The 20,390-nt window shown below is 37.9% G+C and overlaps 2 protein-coding genes across 2 annotated transcripts; one reads left to right on the plus strand and one right to left on the minus strand.

The window, feature by feature from the left end:
* Nucleotides 1-460: 460 nt before the first annotated feature.
* Nucleotides 461-10,445, minus strand: LOC141010184 (major histocompatibility complex class I-related gene protein-like). Its single transcript, XM_073483055.1, has 9 exons — nt 10,250-10,445; nt 8,459-8,725; nt 5,871-6,149; nt 3,838-4,140; nt 2,979-3,083; nt 2,674-2,691; nt 2,240-2,296; nt 829-903; nt 461-639 (listed from the first exon to the last, which is right to left on the minus strand). Exons 1-9 carry the CDS (start codon nt 10,305-10,307, stop codon nt 596-598), a joined length of 1,206 nt encoding a protein of 401 aa, XP_073339156.1. The 5' UTR covers nt 10,308-10,445; the 3' UTR covers nt 461-595.
* Nucleotides 10,446-14,489: 4,044 nt separating this feature from the next.
* Nucleotides 14,490-19,826, plus strand: tapbp.1 (TAP binding protein (tapasin), tandem duplicate 1). Its single transcript, XM_073483053.1, has 8 exons — nt 14,490-14,875; nt 15,911-16,102; nt 16,634-16,882; nt 16,988-17,347; nt 17,697-18,020; nt 18,490-18,591; nt 18,852-18,880; nt 19,042-19,826. The coding sequence occupies exons 1-8, from the start codon at nt 14,815-14,817 to the stop codon at nt 19,051-19,053; spliced, it is 1,329 nt and encodes a 442-aa protein (XP_073339154.1). The 5' UTR covers nt 14,490-14,814; the 3' UTR covers nt 19,054-19,826.
* Nucleotides 19,827-20,390: the final 564 nt, after the last annotated feature.

Consider the following 20,390-nt stretch of genomic DNA (forward strand, 5'->3'; position numbering starts at 1 on the left):
CTGAAACATTTCCCACCCAGTGTCTGGAATAAAACAAAATATGCCAGTAGACTAATTTTAAGTATAATCATCTACTGTTAAAACTTGGATTGTCATAAAATTTTGTCATTCAAAAATTGACAGTTGGTCTCTCAATTTATTTTGTGTTGTATTTCAGAATTTTCTTTTTGTTCTTATTTTAATTGCTTGCATTATCTTTTATTATTTATCTTTCATTATCGTACCAAACCCTCTTTAATTTTTTATTTATTATATAAATATATAAAAAATATATATATAACTTTTTTATTGCATTGTCTTATTCTTGGTGTGCATTGGTCTCTAAATCCATTTATAAGGTGCTTTGTTTTGCCAGTCGCCTGTAAAGAATTTTTAATTGCATTTAATTTGCTTTTAAGTTGCTATAGAAATAAATTTGACTGATTAAATGGACTTTCTGACCATATAAATGTAAATAATATTGTTTTGTTGGTGTGGTGACTCTTTTGTTTAAGTTTGGATTACAGATCGTGTCTTTACTGCAGTAAAACATGTTTATTTCTCTCACAAAGTAGAAGCTTTCTCTTAGAAACCAAAGTTCAACGTTGCAGATTTCCTACGGACTGCAGTTCCCCATCTTCTTCACACCTTGACTCAGTTCTGTTCAGACAAGTAAATAAGAGTTCACGAATCAACAGTGCAAAAGGTGTTGATGTATATTGCAATAAGGTGTGAAACATCCGTCATAAACCTTTGTAATGGCTCAAAATGTGGATAAATAATGCTTGCTGTAAAGACATACTGTACATCATACAGGTGATGATTCAGACAGACAGAGCCATTAGTTACCTTCGATCAATGGTGAGTTGCTGTTGAGACTTCCTGTAGAAGATTCATCAGAACTCATTGATAAAGTGTCCGACTCTGAGGAGAAAAAAAAATTGAACAACAGTCAAGTAAAGGACAAAAATAGCCGTGATAGACAGAATTATGCAGGCCTGTCCACAGAAATGTAGATAAAGTTGAAGCTGAAGTTCAGGAGCAGGACCATACCTCAATCACTCCCCTTCATGTCATGTGCCTATATAAACCTCATCGTGCTTCATGCCTGCCTTTTCTTATTTCTCGTGCCCCTCGCTCCCCTTCTTCTGTCTTTGTCTCTCTCTTTATTAAAGGGGGTCTGCCAGCCCGGGAGCTGCCGTTGATCCCTAACGAAGCCTTTCCCACACCGCAGCCGCTCAACACTTCATCAACATCGTACTCACATTGCACCTCAATAAACTATCATCTACATCCCATTGATGGTGTGGTCCTTGCTCATGAAACAGCTGCTGGGCCTCTAAACAGGTCCAGTAAACGGGCCGTCCCCAAATCGACTTTAATCATATCAAGACAAGCTCCTGCTCTCTCTCCTACATGAACACAGGAATGTCGTCTCTATTGTCTAGCTAGCACTAGCTACCTCTTGGTGAGTAATGTTAGCTGTAATGTTAGCCTTCTGGCTATCGTCTGTGCAGCTTTCGGAACTGATTGAAAAAAGCTGATCATTACATTATTATTTTAGTCTACATCTCTTTCCACAACCCTCTTTTTCTTCTCTTTTCTTTTCTGGCATTCTGATTTATGTGCAGGTTCTGGCACAGCAAGGAAATTCAGTCCAACATTAGCAAGTAATTAGTTTAGATCAGTAAATTTCTCAGGTCAGGATACAAAAACAAAAGACTGATACCATTTTCAGGAGAATGAATTTTACTAAAGCAACAACGCTTTATTTGTTTCTGTTGTTTTAATAAGTAATGGTGAGTATTTTGGTTAAACAATTAGTTTATCACTGCTCATATTGAGGATGAACTTGATTATTGTTGGCCTCCATGGGGCATCCCAGCAGTTTGGCCCCAGAGAGCTTTCCCCTTTCCCCCCTTATGAGCAGCCCTGGATTTATGTTCAGGCAGCCACACAAACAGACATACAGTCATGAATACAGACCAGCTGATCTGCTCTGGGTTGCCTGTCCAAAACTGAAACCTCTGGGCCATGACTTTCTCCACACAAATGTTACTAGTCTATACATTTTCACCATTTTTTTTCACCGTTTCACTAATTTGACTTTTTGTGCTTTTGTAATGATGTTTGGTAAACAAATTGAAGTGCTCCGACTTCATAAAGTCGTCTCCACTACTGAAACCACTGGGCTAAAAATGTAATGTTTGTAACTCCTCAAAATGTGCTTTATATGGGTTACATTTCAACGATTCATTACCTTTCATCAATGATTCAGTGTGTGTGCTTCCTGTAGAAGAAATCTTTGAAGAAACATCTAAATATAAAAAGAAAATAATAATAATTTGAACAACAATCAAATGAAGAACAAAAACAGATATGATAGATATGCAGTATGTACATGCAGACAGACGGACAGACAATCTTGTTGATTTAGTCCTGACACAACTCATGCAGCCATTTTTTATCAATCATATTGATGAACGAAAGTCTATCATTAAAAAATACATCTGACAAATGAAGTGATGAATTTGGGCATCTCATTAGCATTATACAGACTTTATAACTACCTGAGAGAGCTACTGTATGATCGGAGGACATTGCTAGTTAGTTAATAAACCAGCAGAGGGCTCTGCTGAGCCTTACATCTCAGACTGCTGGGTGTAAAATACAGTAAAAACAAATTGTACTTACCAGGTTTAGCACATTTTGCTGAAAAAAAAGACATAAAGAAGGGAAAGACAGATTAATTCAGTTGTCAACAAAACCAATCCAAGGATACTGATTCCCTCCTCTAATTCAGTTAAATTTCTTAAAAGTCCCCTCTAACTTTCTGCTTAACTTTGACTTTTTCAATTGATCAGTTCTCTCTGACATACTGGAAAATGATCAGACCGTGAAAGCACATTAACCTTGTTTCATTTTCCAATCTGGATAAGCATCAACTCAATGGTCAAAATCAAAGGGGAACTCAAAAATGGGAAATTTGGTTCTGTCACCTTTCTTCATTTTGTAAGCGGAGAATCCAATGGCAGCAATGAGGACGAGAGCAAGAACAGCCACGGCAGCGCTGATGATGATGATGGTCGTGTCAATAGGCTTCCCTGTTGATCAGAAAATAACAAAACAAAACACACACACAAAAAGAAATCACAACCTGTACTAATGAAGCACAGTTAATATCATCATATTATATGACACAAGTGTTGTCTTTTTCTGGTTTTAAAGGCTGCATTACAGTAAAGTGATGTCATTTTCTGAACTTACCAGACTGTTTTGCTTATTCTAATACTTGGTCATTATATAAGGAAACAAAGTAATTTATTTGTCATTTTACCAAACTGCAAAACAAAATTTAGTTTAACTCCTTTGTCCTACATAGGAGAAAACAAAACAAAAACAAAAACAACTATTTTGTGGAGTAATTTGATTGAAATTAATTGAATTAATTGAGGAGTCTCACGCCTTGGGGAAAGAAGCTGCTCTATAGTCTGTACCGCAACGTATATCAACATTACCGATGACTATTTGTCCAAAATTATCACTTTTCTAATATTTTGTAAAAGTACCAATTGACAACCCTACAGTAATGTCACAATATTGATATCGAGGTATTTGGTCAAAAATATTGTGATATTTGAATCTGTCAATTTATGTAGTGATTTAAAGCGATTTCAACATATAGACATATTGTTCATTTCGATATAACCTTTAAATTAATTTTAAATTAAGAAAATTTAAGTACACATTTTTGAGCATCCATCCGCTTAAACCAAAGAAAGCACAAAAGAATAAAGTTGTATTTAGCAAAAAAAACAACTATAGAACAACTTATCAAATTACATTTGTTGTTCTTACCTTCGTTGGTCCTGATCACTGCTTTGTCCAGTCTGGTGATTTTGTCCTCGTTCACACCAGCGAGCTGAAACACACAGTCGTACTTCTTCCAGTCTTCAGGTTTGACTGATGAAAGGTTCAGGTCAACACTCATCTGGAAGGTTCCATCGTGGTTGGGGAGGATCTCTCCGTGGTCCACCTCCTCATGAAGCTCCACTCCATCTTTCCTCCAGACGAGTGAGGCTCTGTCAGGGTAGAAACCTGTAGCGTGGCAGCTGACTGGAGAGCAGGGAGTCTTCTGGAGGAGAGACACTGAGGGAAGCTCTGGAGAGTAAAGAGAGAGATATTAAAGAGGAGAGAGGGAGAGGGATAATTCCACTTCAGCAGTTGTGAAAAAATGTTTTCGTTACATTACATTTCATACATCACATCTACTCCTTTCTCTGTAATGCACCATCAAGCTATAAAAGCAGCTATTGACCAGTGATTGAAGTAATTGAAGTAAGATGCCAATAATCCGAACATGAAGCAGGTCAATGAATGTCTTCTTTCAGCCAGGTCAGGGTTTCTTCAACCAGGTAGAAAAAGTATATGCCAGTTTTGGCTGGACCACAAAAACGGGGCCAGCCATACAAACGTGTTTGTCCGTGACCGAGTGAGTGAGCGACAAAGTAACAAGATTGGTCAAGGCAGTCCAGTAGTGCTTGCTCATTGGCCATTCAAAATGAATCTGTGAGAATGGTTATTACATCACCGGGGAACGTTTTTTAGTCAATAAATATATCTGCCTATATACACTCATTGGCTACTTCATTGGGTACACCTGTACTATGTAATGCAATCCAATACAACAGCTCTAGAAGTTTCAATTTCACAACATGATTATTATTAAGATGGTAGTTTGCAGTGGTGATGAACTGGATTATATTGAGAAGTGTTTCTAATATTTTAGAAACACTTCTACTGTGTATCAGTACAGGAGATTTAAAGTAATCTAATCTGTTTTTACTACATATTTTGGATTCAAACAAATTATTTTTCTCATTATTGATTATGTAATGACTATTTTTTTGGTTAATCAATAAATCGTTTATGCTGTAAAATATCAAGAAATAGTGCAAATGTCCATCACAAGTTTCCAGAGCCAGAAGTGAAATCTTCAAATATCTTCTTTTGTCCGACCAACACTGAACAGTATTTAATTTATAACAATATAAAACAGAGAAAAGCAGCAAATTCTCATATTTGAAAAGCTTAAACTAGAAAATGTTTGTGGGTTTTGTTTAGTAAAAGACTTAAATCAATATTTGATTGTCAAGATTTTTGTCAATACATTTCCTGCTGATCAACTAATCGATTAATTGTCTGATCACTTCAACACAACATATGTTTATTATGACAGAGACACACTGTGGTCAAGTAGAGTTAATCTAATCTAATCTGTAGATCTACTATATATCCTGTATATTATGGGATGGACACAGTGTGCTCAGTACAGTGGAGTCGTTCTGTTAAACTCTTTAAACCTCTGATCTGAATGAGACATTTACCATGTGGTCCTGTCAGCCAGGTGTATTAAAACATACTGCTCCTCCTCTCATATGAGGACCCAGCAGAAGCAGCCTGTGGCCCATTTACAGTCCTGCTCCGTAGTTTAAGAAACCAGGCAGTAATGTTCCTCTATCAGCTGTGTGTTGTTAGACTGTTGTGATAAACAGGTTCCTACAGTAGAGTTATTATGGACCAACTCACTGTGGCCACTTCAGCAGAGTTATTCTGATCTAATCTAGTGGAGATAATTTCTAATATTTTGTCCACCACATTTACATACACGAGTGGGAACGACTTTCAATACGATGCACTCCAGTACAACACCAGCACCCACTAGAACCTCAATAACAAATATAAAGTAACATTATTACCTTTTATTATTACTTAAGTTTAAGCTTCTGTATGTGTGTATGTGTGTGTATGTAACATATGTGTTTAATTGAAACAACACGGTTATTTTAAAAAATTGTGTCCATAAACTATATGAGGTCATGTGATTCTACCTGTTCTCAGCAGAGAGCTCCTCCCATAGTCCACATACTTCTTCAGCCAGTCAACGCAGTCCTGGGTGAAGTACTGCTTGTACACTGCTGTCTGAGCTTTGTCATGATCCCACTTCTGTTTGGTGATGAAAGCCTGTGGTGTTGGAGCGATGTATGTCTCTGTCTTCAGGTCAAATGCTACAAAGTCTTCTCCATCATAACCCCACTGATCAAAACCATTGACCTCTTTAGTCTCATCATCCCACTCACAGCCGTACATCTCCTGGTAAACGTGGACACCTGAGACAGAAACAGAGACGACATTAAACCAGAGTGAGATCACAGCTCAGTCATCGATCATCAGCTGACATCACATCTTCACCACAGGGACACACTGATCCACAGACACCAAAACACAGGATCTACACCTCCTGCTGTTATTGGCTGGATGGAAGCCGCTCACAGCCAATCATCATCTGGACAGTGTGGACGTCTTAGAGAGAGACAGAGAGGCAGAGACTGCTGGGAAACAGAGTGAGATCCTGACACAGTTCATATCCTCTGTTTCACCACAGAGACACACTGACTCCACTGAGACCAACAGTTTATCTCCACTGTTGAAGGTGGTGTGGCTTCATGTGAACACACACACACACACACACACACTGAGGTGGAGTCCTGACCAGCAGATTAAACCTGATCCTGGACTGAACATTACACCCACTGAGACCCTGCAGCCAGTGGATCAGTCCAACAACGTCCTCTTCCTGTGAGAAGCTACAGACTAGACTGTCCTGAAGCTGCTCTAGAAGCTTCACTGAAGGAGAGTTTCAGTCCAGGATGAGTCACTAGACTCCAGCTGCTCAGCCAGGACAGTGTGTCCTGTTCAGCACTGTGTTACTACAACTGGTCAGGATGAGGCAGACACCATCAGGACCATTATGGAGACTGGGAGGCAGTCTGTGCATCCTGATTGGTCCATCCATCAGTCAATCACTCAATACAACCAACAGCTGTTTCACCTGCAGATGTTGGTTTGATGCTGCTGATGTGATGGACCAACACACTGTGGTCAGTACAGTCGAGTTAATCTAATCTAATCTGGAGCTCTACTTTATATTTAACACTGAAATTAATTCTGTTTTTCATTATTAATTATTTTTTTGATTATTTTAAAAAAGTGAGAAAAATATGAAAAATGTTCTTCACAAGTTCTCAGAGCCGAAGGTGAAATCATCACATTTCTTTTATATATTATTGGATGGACAGACTGTGTATCAGTACAGTAGAGTAAATGTAATATAATCTGTATTTTACTTCATATTTTGGGCCTAAACTGATTGTTCTTGTCATTATTGATTATGTAATGATTATTTTTTGGCTAATCAATAAATCATTTACGCTGTTAAAAGTCAGAAAATGGTGAAAAAAGTCCATCACAAGTTCTCAGAGCCAAAGGTGAAATCTTCTAAATACTTCTTCTATATTATGGGATGGACAGACTGTGTATCAGTACAGTAGATTTAAAGTAATCTAATCTGTTTTTACTACATATTTTGGGTTCAAACTAATTATTTTTCTCATTATTGATTATGTAATGACTATTTTTTTGGTTAATCAATAAATCGTTTATGCTGTAAAATATCAGGAAATAGTAAAAATGTCCATCACAAGTTTCCAGAGCCAGAAGTGAAATCTTCAAATATCTTCTTTTGTCCGACCAACACTGAACAGTATTTAATTTATAACAATATAAAACAGAGAAAAGCAGCAAATTCTCCTATTTGAGAAACTTGAACTAGAAAATGTTTGTGAGTTTTGTTCAGTAAAAGACTTAAATCAATATTTGATCGTCAGAATCTGTCAATAAATTTCCTGCTGATCAACTAATCGATTGTCTAATCACTTCAGCACAACATATGTTTATTATGACAGAGACACACTGTGGTCAAGTGGAGTTAATCTAATCTAATCTGTAGATCTACTATATATCCTGTATATTATGGGATGGACACAGTGTGCTCAGTACAGTGGAGTCGTTCTGTTAAACTTGTTAAACCTCTGATCTGAATGAGACATTTACCATGTGGTCCTGTCAGCCAGGTGTATTAAAACATACTGCTCCTCCTCTCATATGAGGACCCAGCAGAAGCAGCCTGTGGCCCATTTACAGTCCTGCTCCGTAGTTTAAGAAACCAGGCAGTAATGTTCCTCTATCAGCTGTGTGTTGTTAGACTGTTGTGATAAACAGGTTCCTACAGTAGAGTTATTATGGACCAACTCACTGTGGCCACTTCAGCAGAGTTATTCTGATCTAATCTAGTGGAGATAAAGGGTTAATAATCTCTGCTGGTTATTATGGGATGGACACAAACACTGTATCAGTGTAGTATAGCAGCATCCAGTAGTCTCAGTCTCAGTGATGTTTCTGTTCAGTCTGACTGTGAGTTTTTAGACAAGAAACGCCTCCAACAGACAGTTTAGTGTGTGTGTGTGTGTGTGTGTGTGTGCTTGTGTGTGTGTGTGTGTGTGTGTGACATCTTCATACTAAAATACAGAATGAAAATATAAACAACATTTTATCAGTACAAAGTGAAAAATAAACAAACCTCCAGTTTGGTTGAAGCGTGGCTTCAAAATGTCAATGTTGGCTTTGAAGGACTGCTGTTCACCCATCAATACCTGAGTCTGTCTCTCCCAGTACTGATGATCATCTACTATGGCTCTGCTCATCCAGTCCTGTTTGGGTTCTGCCTTCTTGGTGTTACTGTCATAGTGAACCATCTCAACTTCATTTACCAACCCAACAACAACAAACTCTGGGAAGTTTGGGACTCCAGAGGATCCAGTGTAGAAATACTTCAGCGAGTGAGTCACTGTATAAAAAAGTAAATGTAATTATTTCAGATTTTATATCCCAGTTTTTATGAATCACTGAACAATACAAAGTACAATACCACATCTAAGACATCTCTGTTGTGAAGTCAATAAAGACAAATAAAAAAAATAAATTTATAAGTAAAATTTTGCTCCAGAAACTAATTACTTTAATATTTCTGTTTCTTTTGTCTTTGAAAAGTATTTTTTTTAATAAAATATCAGACAGGTCAGATATTTAGCTCATGCAGTTGTGTTCCTGACTTTCATTGATTGAAAGCAGTTTGTAAAAACATTTTTTTTCTAGTACTGATATCTCTCCAGTTTAGTTTCTAGTTAGTGGAGTCATTTATTCTTCATTCATACTTAACACTCCTCATTATCTTATTAGTTTTCTCCTTTTTTATGATTTTGAAGTGAGTTGTTTTGCTCTTTTCTATTTTTGTTGTAATGTTCATCATCAAGTAATCATTAATTTTAACTTTGTTCGTGTTTGAGTATAAATATCTATTTTTAAATACAACCATCAAGAAAATAAATAACTGACCCAGTTCGCTTGTGTTCCTGACTTTCAAATCTTGATTTATGTAAACTAAAGAATTACATTTAAACTCTGAATATCTTTAAAAACTAATATTTAATTAAAAAAACAAATCTTATGTATTTTAGGACAATCATAAAAATGTTAACATACACAGCTGTATGTATAAGAAATGTCTCTTATGTAATATTTTTTATTTCTCATGTCGTCAGTTATATACTGGATGAAAAGCAGATTATTGATTAATTTAGTTAAACTCCAACATTCCCTCCGACAGGAACTGATGTTTATTGACTTTTAGTCCAGATGAGAAATTGTTTTTTCTGTTCCCTGTTAAAAAGTCAAATATCTAAACAGTATTTCAGAACCAATGCTGGATTTATGAGACTAATGTTGATATTGATACTTTTACAACTTGATGAAAATTATAGTAATTAAAATATGACATTTGATCTTTGCCTGTATATTTTTTATATAGAAACATAAACAAGAAGAGTTTGTTTTAGTGACCAACTGATCAGGACATTTCAGTTATTAATAAACTCTTCAGTGCTCTCTGGTGGACAAACTCTGTAATGAAGACTCTGTTTCTAAATGAGCTCAAACCCAGTTTAACATTTCTGTTTTCAGTTTTTTGTTACTTATCAGCCGCATCCACACAGATACCAACATATCTGTAATAAGTTAAAATTACATAAATAAGTAAAACAATAAATAAATTGAAATAATGACCCAAATAGTGGGAAAGAAGATACAAATACACTAACAGCCATTTTCAGAAATATCCTAAATGTTTCTTCTAATAGTAACTTGAGGATAGTATTAGTATTATATGGTATTAGAAATCATTACGATTCACAGACAGAATACTAAAGTGAACTACAAGATTGACATCGCGGGTTTAATGGCGCCTACTCACTGAAACTCTCCGAGATCAACCAGGAAATCCTGAGCTGAACATCGCAAACTAAAGTGAACTGACCTGCCGCCGCGTCATGTTGACCTGTTCCCAGGAGAGCCAGAAGAAACAACATCTTCATGGTAAACTGTCGTTTCTGAAGCTTTGACCAGAATATTATTCTTTATTCAGAGTCTTTCTGTGAATAAAGAATCATATTAGTCTATCACATCGTTTCTTCTTCCGTCACTTCTTCTTCGACAGTCAGAGGTGAAGTGAGGGGAAAACACAGAGGCGTTAACGTCAAACTCCACATGAGCCAATGGGAATTTAGCCTGAGCAATACGTCACTTATAACTGGGTAAAACTGACCCACTCAGGTTGTAAAGCGAAAGTAAAATGATCTTATTGTAGCCTGTGTGAGAGGATGAGGTGACATGTGGGGATTTATTTGAGTGTAGTGTCTCAGCTTTGTTCGCATATGAAAGGAGCATTAAGGTCAGAGGTCACTGTCAGCTACAGGTCAGATACTCTGGAGTCTGTGTGGATGCAGTAGTGTCTTATTGTCCTTTTGTTCTGTGTGGCTGCCCTGGGACTGAAAACAGTCCTGATCACAATATCAACAACAAACAACTAATTAAAGTGAGGTTTCATCGATGTTATAGTGAGTGGACTGTACACGTAACACGTTATTTTATTCATGTGTTAGTGTGTTTCAGTTCAGATCTCCTCACTGAATCAGGACAGACAATATAATAAAACACATGAGAGATGTGATGAAACAATATTTGACCTCAGTGTTTTACTCTGACATGAAAACAAGAAGCAAAGAAATGAACCCAAAGCAGAAAGAGAGTCAGAGAGCTTCTTCAGCACAAACATCAGATCAGGTCAGCTCTGTCCTTCAGCCTCAACGCCTCTGAACTGATTTGGAGCTGTGGACGCTGAAAACTGCTCCAACCACAGAAATGTAACACCACTGTTAATAATGATAGTAATAAGTATCTTAAAAACAATTCTGAACTGAAAGCTGCTGTTTTAGCTTTCCTGTCTGAGTTTGCAGTTAGCTATCCCCTCCCTCCTCTCCCTCCCACCACGTATTGCAGGACTCCTTTCTTTTTTTCAGGCAGCTCTCTTTGCCCTTTTTCTTTTCGTCAAGCGTTTTTCATCCCTTGGCCTGTTTGATTGTGTAACCGTATAACAGCTTCTGGTACCTACATCTTTGCAGGTAGCACAAAAGGAGGATCTTCCACTCTTACTTTAATTTTAATATAACTTACAGCAGATTTAATATTACTTTGCTAAAATCAGAATGTTTGTGTTATCTACTACATCCAAATATAGTAGTAGTAATATACAGTATTTAAACATCAGGGTTGAATTCAGCAACCAGAAGTTTTGTGAACGCAGGTCTCAAAAGGTACAGGAGTTAAAACCTTTGCAGAACATTCAGCTGCTGGGCGTAGTCGAGTTTACTCTCTCCACAGATCTGGATACACTTCTCAAGCTATGAGAGACATGTTATAACCACTGGTACCTTTCTGAATTCCCATTATCTCCGCTACACACACCACATCAAATTGTACACAGATACTGTAAATAAGCCTGATTTTTTAAAACCAAGATCCATGCATTATTCCCTGTGATATTAACAAAGATGTTGGAAAACAGCCTTTTGTAATGATGAAGAAAGTTTGAAACAAGATTGAAAAGGTTATTTTAAAGCAGATAAGTAGCTGCTCTGACCTTTTTCAGTGCTGTGGTGGAAATTAAGGAATAATTCACACAAACATAACTGGACTACAGCATGAAAATACAATACAGTTGTGAAGAATATACAATTAAAATTACACTAGTTTGGTGTTACTTACATAAACTCAGAGTGAACAGGACTTGCACTGTTTAACATTATAGTGATATTTACTGAAAGAGTAGAGTTTCATCCACCAGTATGTTAGACAGAGAACATCTGGGATATGTGCAACAACACCAAGTTTAACTGATGTGATGTAATTAAGTCTCTCAATATTTATAAAACCTCATGTGGTTATCCCCACAGTCATTTGTTTTTTAAATCTGTTAATTTACCAATGAAGATTCACATGTCACTTCATTTTCTCCCAGCAGAATAGGGCATTAAGTTTTGACTGCATTGTCAGCACAATCTTTTTTATATATATTAGAAAGGATTCTTGTGTTGCACTGAAAAACAGAAAAGCTCTGCAAGACTTACTGCTAAGATTCAAACAGTATGACGTCATCCATGCAAATGCAATTCAGTGCAAGCTATCAGTTACCACACCCTTCACTCTGAGGACAACAGTGTGCTGCCATGTTTGTTTCTCTCTTTGTTGTTTCTCTGACATGAAAGTCACTGCAGTGCCAATTGGGAATCTGCTGGGGTTCGAGTAACAAACTGAGTTTTCTGTGTGTCTCTAAAATAACAAACCCTCTCTAATGTTAGGGTGGAGATATATAAATAACAGGAAAACATTTGCCGAATAAACAGGAAGGACTAAATAGTTCAGAATATATTATATACAGCGTTTAACATGGTTTATACAGTTTCTTCTACCGCAGCAAGTTTCAAAATTGAGCGTTATTAAGAGAGTCTGGTGACTTTTTCCATTTTGTTCTCCAAAGGAGTAACTTAAGTTAGTTATCGTTTACTGGATTTGTTATAGGTTATACTCCTTTATACATTTCGTGTAAATGAGGAAATAAGTCGAAACAGTGTTCAAACCGCTGCTGGCAGGTACGTCGCACTTCATACACGGACACAGACAGGCTTTTGTAGCGATGCCGGCAAAAACTGTCATTTTTTACAAGGAAGGAAACATCTCAATGGTTTGTATTTAATGCCGATTTTACAAGAAGGCACCAATTACTTAAATTTTGCCGTAGCTTTTTCACAAAGTCGGTCAAGTTTCTCCTCATGATGCAACATTTCTTAAAATCACGCTATTTGTAAGGGAGTCTGGGATGTTTCCGTTATAAGTGACTTCACTTCATTACTGAGTCACAGAAGCCCACTTATTGCAACAATTGTGTAGAGTAGATCACAACAACAGTTATTTAATATAAATATGAAAAGGTTTGACATGGTCACTGTCATTCAGAGAGAATGTGGTGCGTATTTCCTCTGCAATACAAGTTAGTTTTAACCCGCTTATATCATCACATTGAATAATTCATTTTTAAAAAATTATTATTCAATATTATTTCTATCTTATGAGAGCTCAGTTCCTATTTGCTCCCACGTATCCCGAACAATGTGCTTCCTAACACACAGCCCATTCTCTTTCACCAAATAGAAATGTAAAGTATAGAAGCTGGAGAAATGTAAGAGTTTATATGTTTTCATTTGTGGCTATTATAACCACAAAAAAATGACACTGTCCAGATAACAGCATGCTTTATTTATTGTAAACAGGCAGAAGCAGCAAGTCACACTGATCCCTCCCAGAATGCAACTTGATAAACTGTCTCTCTGCCAAAACCTGCTGCTCCTGTTTCTGGTATGAAGTAGATTAACAAAGTGTTTCTGGTATAAACTGCGTGGCAGCGATGATATCTGTCATTTCAGGAGTCTAATGTAGAGTAAGAGCTCCTCCACTGGTCAGAGACACGCACAGCCCATCGGTGCTGTTTCTGGGAAATCACGTGATGAGTCTGTTAGGTTTCGTTTCGGTGTTTCTGACTCAGGAGATCTGGCATGACCTGCATTTTTTGGCGCGCACATCAGGAAGAAGTTGTTGTTCAGTGATCTGTCTGTAATGTCCTTGTCCTCCTCGTTTTTCCACATTCATCTGGTGCTGATGAAAATATGTTCTGCAGAAAAATAATCAAAGATGAGCATCAGTGAAAACACCAAATGATGTCAGTCATAAACTGCGCACACTGCATTACAGAAGGGAAAATAACCCATTTGATGAATATACAGTATTGGATGGAAATTAGATATCATAAAAACAAAATCTGCATGTTAAAGACACACAAAACCAGCTGCCAAGATCTGGATATGAAGGACATTGGTTTATTTGTGCAGGTCTATAAATAGTTTCCGTCTCTCGTGTCCTCATGTGACCTCTGTCGCATGTCCATTTGCTTTTGCAGTTTGCACACCATTTCCCTTTTCTGCGTAAAAGGAGTGAAGCTGCACACTCACCAGCTGTGCACATACTCTAACCACACGTAGTTGCAATAAAATGTAAGTTGCAGGATATTTTTTATTTCCGGTTAACAGCCCGGGGAAGCAAAGAAAGGACACACAGGCCTGAGAGTAGAAAGTGGATTATTTCTTGTCAGAGGGCGCCATCTACCTGTAAAACATGAGAACTTCTCATTCAACACTTGGCACGATTTCAACCTCTGCTGAAGGATTTGCCTTTAAGTTTCCAGTCAGTTTTAATTATAACATCATATTTGTTGTGTTTGACGTCGCACAGCGTTGGTTGTGGCGGTTTTATTTTGAAAGTATGGCCGGATATTTTATTTTTTGTCTGGCTCACTTGGAGAGCTCGGTGCGGGTAAAAGTGAAAGTAAAATGAGCACGGAGAGGAAGGGGAAAACCAGCCAGCTAAACTCGTCTTCGTCCGAGAGATAACAGCTAAAAGTCACATCTGACAGTAGGGAGAAGACATATAATCATGACTGACTTCTCTACAATCTACAAACTGTCCCTGGTTGCAGTTATCGGCCTCATCCAAGGTAATGTCAGAGTTTTATCTGTCGATTTTTAAAAAGATGTCTGTCGTGTCTGCTGTGGCGTCGTCCTGGCCCAATACACGAATTAATAGTACTTATGCTTTTCTCGTGCATAGTATATAGAGTATATTACTTAAGAGACCATCTGTATATACCAACAAGTCATTGACGTTATGCTGTCTGCCATAATTTGACAATGTACTGTTACAGTGTGCAAAACGACTCCCAGTTAAACTGTAAAATTCAGGGTTTTTAAAGTGAAGTTAAAGTTAAAGTATATACGCCGAATTCAGCACAAGATCCAGTCAAGTAATAACATGTCGAAATTAACTTCCTATTAATCACTTATATTTAAGTTTAACATAGATTACGTTAAATTACGGTATATTTCTAAACGGAGTTTGGTGTGAAGCCCTCAGTGGATGAGCGCCCCCTCGTGGCTGAAACTGTTACACCTAGTGGCTCACGACAGAGCATCAGAGGAAACAATTCATGTCGTCTTCAACTCGATTAATTGATACGATTGAGACATCTTAAATCCAAACAACGTAATATTACAACGAGTGAAAACAAAAGGGAAAGAGGAGGCTGAACTTTCCTCCGGTAAAAGCCGCTCAGTTTGTCAGAATACTTGTTCAAAGTCATGAGACAGAATGAGAATAAACTGCAATACTCTAAAACACTGAGAGAAACAGTTGGTTTTCTGAATATAAACCGAAAGTTTAAATATTATTTCTTGTCTAACTGTTTCTTCAAGGCCTTATGTAGCATGTTACACTTATTAATAATTATATAATAATTTATTTTGCATTCATGAGATTAATTCTGTAATAGGGTTTCGGAAGTACACTAGACACACTCTGTATCAAAATTAAGATTAATTGGTAAATATTATTGGAATTTTGGAGGGTCTCCACTGAAGAATAGTGAATTGCTGTGGACTATAATACAAGAACGTAGTGTAATTGTACTATTATGCTCCTGTGTCACTGTATTTTTGTATTATTGTAATTGAATTGTTCTCTCGGTTGTCTAAAGCCTGCAGCAGCAGCTGTCCAGTGTTGGAGTGCTGGTTTGTGCAGGAGAAGGCGGGTCGAGGAGGAGGTTTAACTGCAGCTACGAGCCAGGAGAAATCCCTGCTTCACATCAGAACAGACGCACACAGCCACAGTGCAGATTCCCAGAAGGTCCCATCTGACATCAACGCTGACAGAGTGTACTTCGTTACAGGTTAGTTCAAAATGACACACTGTACAGCGTGTTTAACCACATGTTTATTTAGGTGTGCTTGATGGTGAGTGTGCATGGAGCTTCCTGTATATACAGGATATCATTTTGTACGCATGCACGTGTGTGGGTCTATGCTCTCTGCTGTTCATTATGTGTAGATACAGTTAGTGTCGCAAATTTGTTACCAATACAAGGTGCAAGGTTCAGTTTTATTTTCATCCTATGATACAGGATTGTACAATAAAAACCAGTAGCAGATCAAACTTGTGAAAAATATATTTATGTGATATTTATGTGAATGTCACTGGAAATAAAATAATTATAAATTACTCCAGGCACTTTTTATGCATTATGTCCTGTAAAAAATGTTTTGGGAAGGTTTCTTTTCCTAATTTAGACAGATCTTTATTATGTTTTTGGCGACATTTTGCAGACAGGCCTAATATTTATCTCTCCATCCTTACCCTCACTAGATCGACCTCTTTCCTTTGTCAATGACAATGTTTACCCTCCTGACTCCTCTTTCCTCAGACCCAGCCGCGACTCTCTGCCATAGCTCTCTGAACCCTCCCAGGGGATCCATCGAGAAGCCCCAGTGTGAGATCAACCCCTTCCTGCCACAGCCCTCCAGCCTCAAATGGGCTGCTCCACTCACAGACTCAGCCCTAAGTCCCATATACCTGCAAGCTGATTGGTTTTCAACTTCCTATCAGGGCCTCAACAAACAGCTGACGGTTTCCAGTATCACGCGCGCTCCCAAGGCTTCCAAGGAGCACGATGGTAATGACTGATGTCACAGAAAACCAGTTGAATCGATGACCTTTATGAACGAATTATGTCTGAACTCAGTCTGTGGTTGTTTGACTCTCTTCTCTGTTTCCTCAGTGATCCTGAGTGTGACCAGTAAAACGGTCTCGGTACAAGCCAGACTTGGTGAACCAGTGCTGCTGGACTGCAACTTCTGGGTTGACCCCACCTCACCTCTATCCGGGTCGGGTTTTGCCGTAGAGTGGCGTTATCAGTTCAGAGGCGACGGCCGTTTGGTTCTGGCTTATGACGGCAAGACAGACCGCTTGGCTGACACACAGGAGAAAGGGGCCATGCTGGACATTGAGAGTCTGCACGAGAAGGGAAATGCATCCCTGGTCCTGCAGGAGGCCAAAGTGCGTCACTCCGGGCTGTATATTTGTACGACGTATCTGCCGTACCTTGTGGCTCAGGTGGCGATGGAGCTGGAGATTGTTGGTAGGAGAAAAAGCTTGTACTTCTTGTTGTGTGATTATAGAAAAACCTGCACAATTCTGTTTCTAACCCTGGACCTGTACTTAAAAGCAGAGTGTCCTCTCTCTGAAGCATTAATCAAATCTGGAGACGATGTTAGACTGAGTAAAATGCTCAAGTGCACCACTGAGTGTCCATGTTGGCATTCATGCACTGTCACATACATCCTGTTATTGTTAAGTATTTACAATCAAACAGCACTGAAATAAACTATTCAGTTAGAAAATCAAGAGCACATTGTAAGATTTTATCGGGCACCAGATTATTAACTCTTCCTCATTATCTCCCTCTTTTCTTTGCTCCTTCTACCCAGAACCTCCCTCCCTCTCCATCTACCCGTCCCCTCTGCCCCTCGCTGTTCCCGGCCAGACTTTGACCATCCAGTGTGAGGCGTCCGGCTTCGCCCCCCTCTCCCTGGAGCTGAGCTGGGAGTTTAAAGGCGCTGATGGGAAGTCCAGGCCTCTGGGATCAGGCAGCATTAGCGGCCACAGACAGGCCTGGGATGGGACCTTTAGCCAGACCACCCGGCTGGACCTCGACACAACCACCCTGGACCTGGGCAGAGGAGGGGAGGTCACCTGTGTGGCTGCCCATCTTGGAGGCACACGACGGGCCAGCGTGTCCCTCAATGTCATAGGTAATTTTATTGTTTTTTATCAAATCCTTTTGGCGACAATACTAATTTGTATTTTAATGTGATTACACTTTATAATTAGAGCAAAACCCTATCAAACTTTGCAGCCTTAAGAGATACTGAACTTTGTTTTACTGGGAATGTCTCTGCCTGCTTAGATATCCAATTATGTAAACTCTTTGCAGAGATCATATCACTGACGCCTGCATTCAGCTACATAAGATACTTGAGCTGCTTACGATACATGACACAAGCAGTCACGACCTCAATATCATCATTTCAAGTCATCATTTAAGATTGTGACATTTGCTGTGAAGTGACTGGTTCTCATTGAGCTAGATATTGGTAATTGTTTCCTATGGGACAGTAAAAATGGACTTCAAGGTTAAAAAAATGTATTTTCTTGCCAGATATGCTCGTCAGATAAATGAGAATCAATCAAGACTTGAATTCTGTCATCTGTTTTTTTCAGGATTCAGCGCTCCCTCCATTGAGGACTCAATGGCAATGGTCGGTGTGGCACTAGTGCTCTACGGTCTTATCAAGTTCGTCTCTTGGACCATCACCAGCTCAGGTAGCAAATATTCCAGGAACATTGTAAACTGACAGTAATAATAATTATTTACTTTGTTGCACCAGTTCAAAAATTTGAAGATACATGAAGACTTGGTGCTATCTTGATACAACAAAACTAAAACATACTGAAATAGAAAGTTAAAATTATACAGTATACAATACAGAGTATGGGATGAATGATGTTGAAAGAAGATTCGGTAATATATTTTAATTTGATTTCTGTTTATGACTTTTTGTCTTTTATGTTGCTGTACATAGGCTCGGGTGAGGCTGATAAACAAGACAAGGTAAGGTTACTTTTTCAAACACTAATACAAAAAACGTATAATTCTGATTGTCTTTACATAAGTGCACTACTTGTCCACTCGTATGTTACAACCTCGGAGCTGCTCCTGGGTGTTTTGCATGTCTCCTCTCACTATTAACTTTCCACTTCTTCCACTTACAGAAAGACAAGTAAGGAAGAATGAAGTCAACTGCTATGGAAGTGCGATACTGATCCAACAAACCTTTCTGTTTTGATATCTTGGATGGGGTTCAAGAGCGGTTGTCCATCTATTCATTCAGACAGCTTTGTCATTTTTAAAACCTTGTGTGTTTTGAGTTTTTTTATAGATTGAGAGAAAAGCTTGCTTGGGATATTCAATGCTGTCTCAGTTGGTAATTTTTACTATTTTGCACATCCATTAATAATGTTTGGGGATAGACATACCGTTGTGCTTGGGTACCAGCGATAATTTTCTGAAAATGGTTTCTGCTCAATCTAAACATGTGTGTTGTTATATTTCTTTAATCTCCCACTTTAAAGCGATATAACTGTTATATCATATTGGCCTCCCACTGTTTAAATACTGTGTCTTGTTACTTACACTGGAAAAGAGTCAGGAACTTGGAGGAATGTTAAAATGATATGAGACGTTAATGCGTCTATATGATGTGTTTATATACACATTTTAAACTAAACAAACTAAACAGTCCAAACCCACAAACAGATTTTTTTTTTGTAAATACAGAGACTATAATGTGTGTATATTGTGACTTTTTGTGTTGGATTTTTTTATAGCAGAATGACGCTTCAACAGCCTGGGCTAATGCAAAATTAAACTTACATAGAAATGTGAAGGAAATGGTACAAGCGGGGCAAAAAAATCTACTGAAGGTAAAATTCTGAAAAGTTTTAAAATCATAAGTGAAGTCTGCATTTTAGGTGTAATAAACACATTTCTTAAAACATGCTGCTCCCGGTCTCCTGTTTATAGATGGTTGTGTCTTCTCAAACATGCTGGTGTGACACATTGTATTGTATAGACCTTCATAATACTGCAAAGTCTGACTGTGCTAAAATACAAACTGACTACACTAGTGTAAACATTTAAGTAGTATCTGATTATCACACCAAAAAAAACGGCATCAATGAGATCGTGTGACTTCCGTTGTCTTTTTCAGAATAAAACTACAAGGTGCTTGCGCAGTTTTGTTTTTGAATGTTATTAAGACCTAGATTCCTAATAGATAATACAAATTAATAAAATGTTACATAAAGCCGAAGTGTTTTTACCCATCCACACACCATATATTCGTGATTTATGAGATTAATTGCTAAATTTTAAGCATGTTTTTCTTATGTCATGAACTGCGTGAAATCGGCGTTTCATACATTTGTTTATTTATGTAATTAAAAATTGTAGGTTTCAATTTAATCCCTGAATTGTGACATCGATGTATAGAAAAACAACTTTAACGTTGATTTTTGGAAGAAGAAGAAGAAGAAGAAGAAGAAGACGAAAAAGAAGAAGA

The sequence above is a fragment of the Pagrus major genome, chromosome 16 (assembly GCF_040436345.1).
Source record: "Pagrus major chromosome 16, Pma_NU_1.0".
NCBI lineage: Eukaryota > Metazoa > Chordata > Actinopteri > Spariformes > Sparidae > Pagrus > Pagrus major.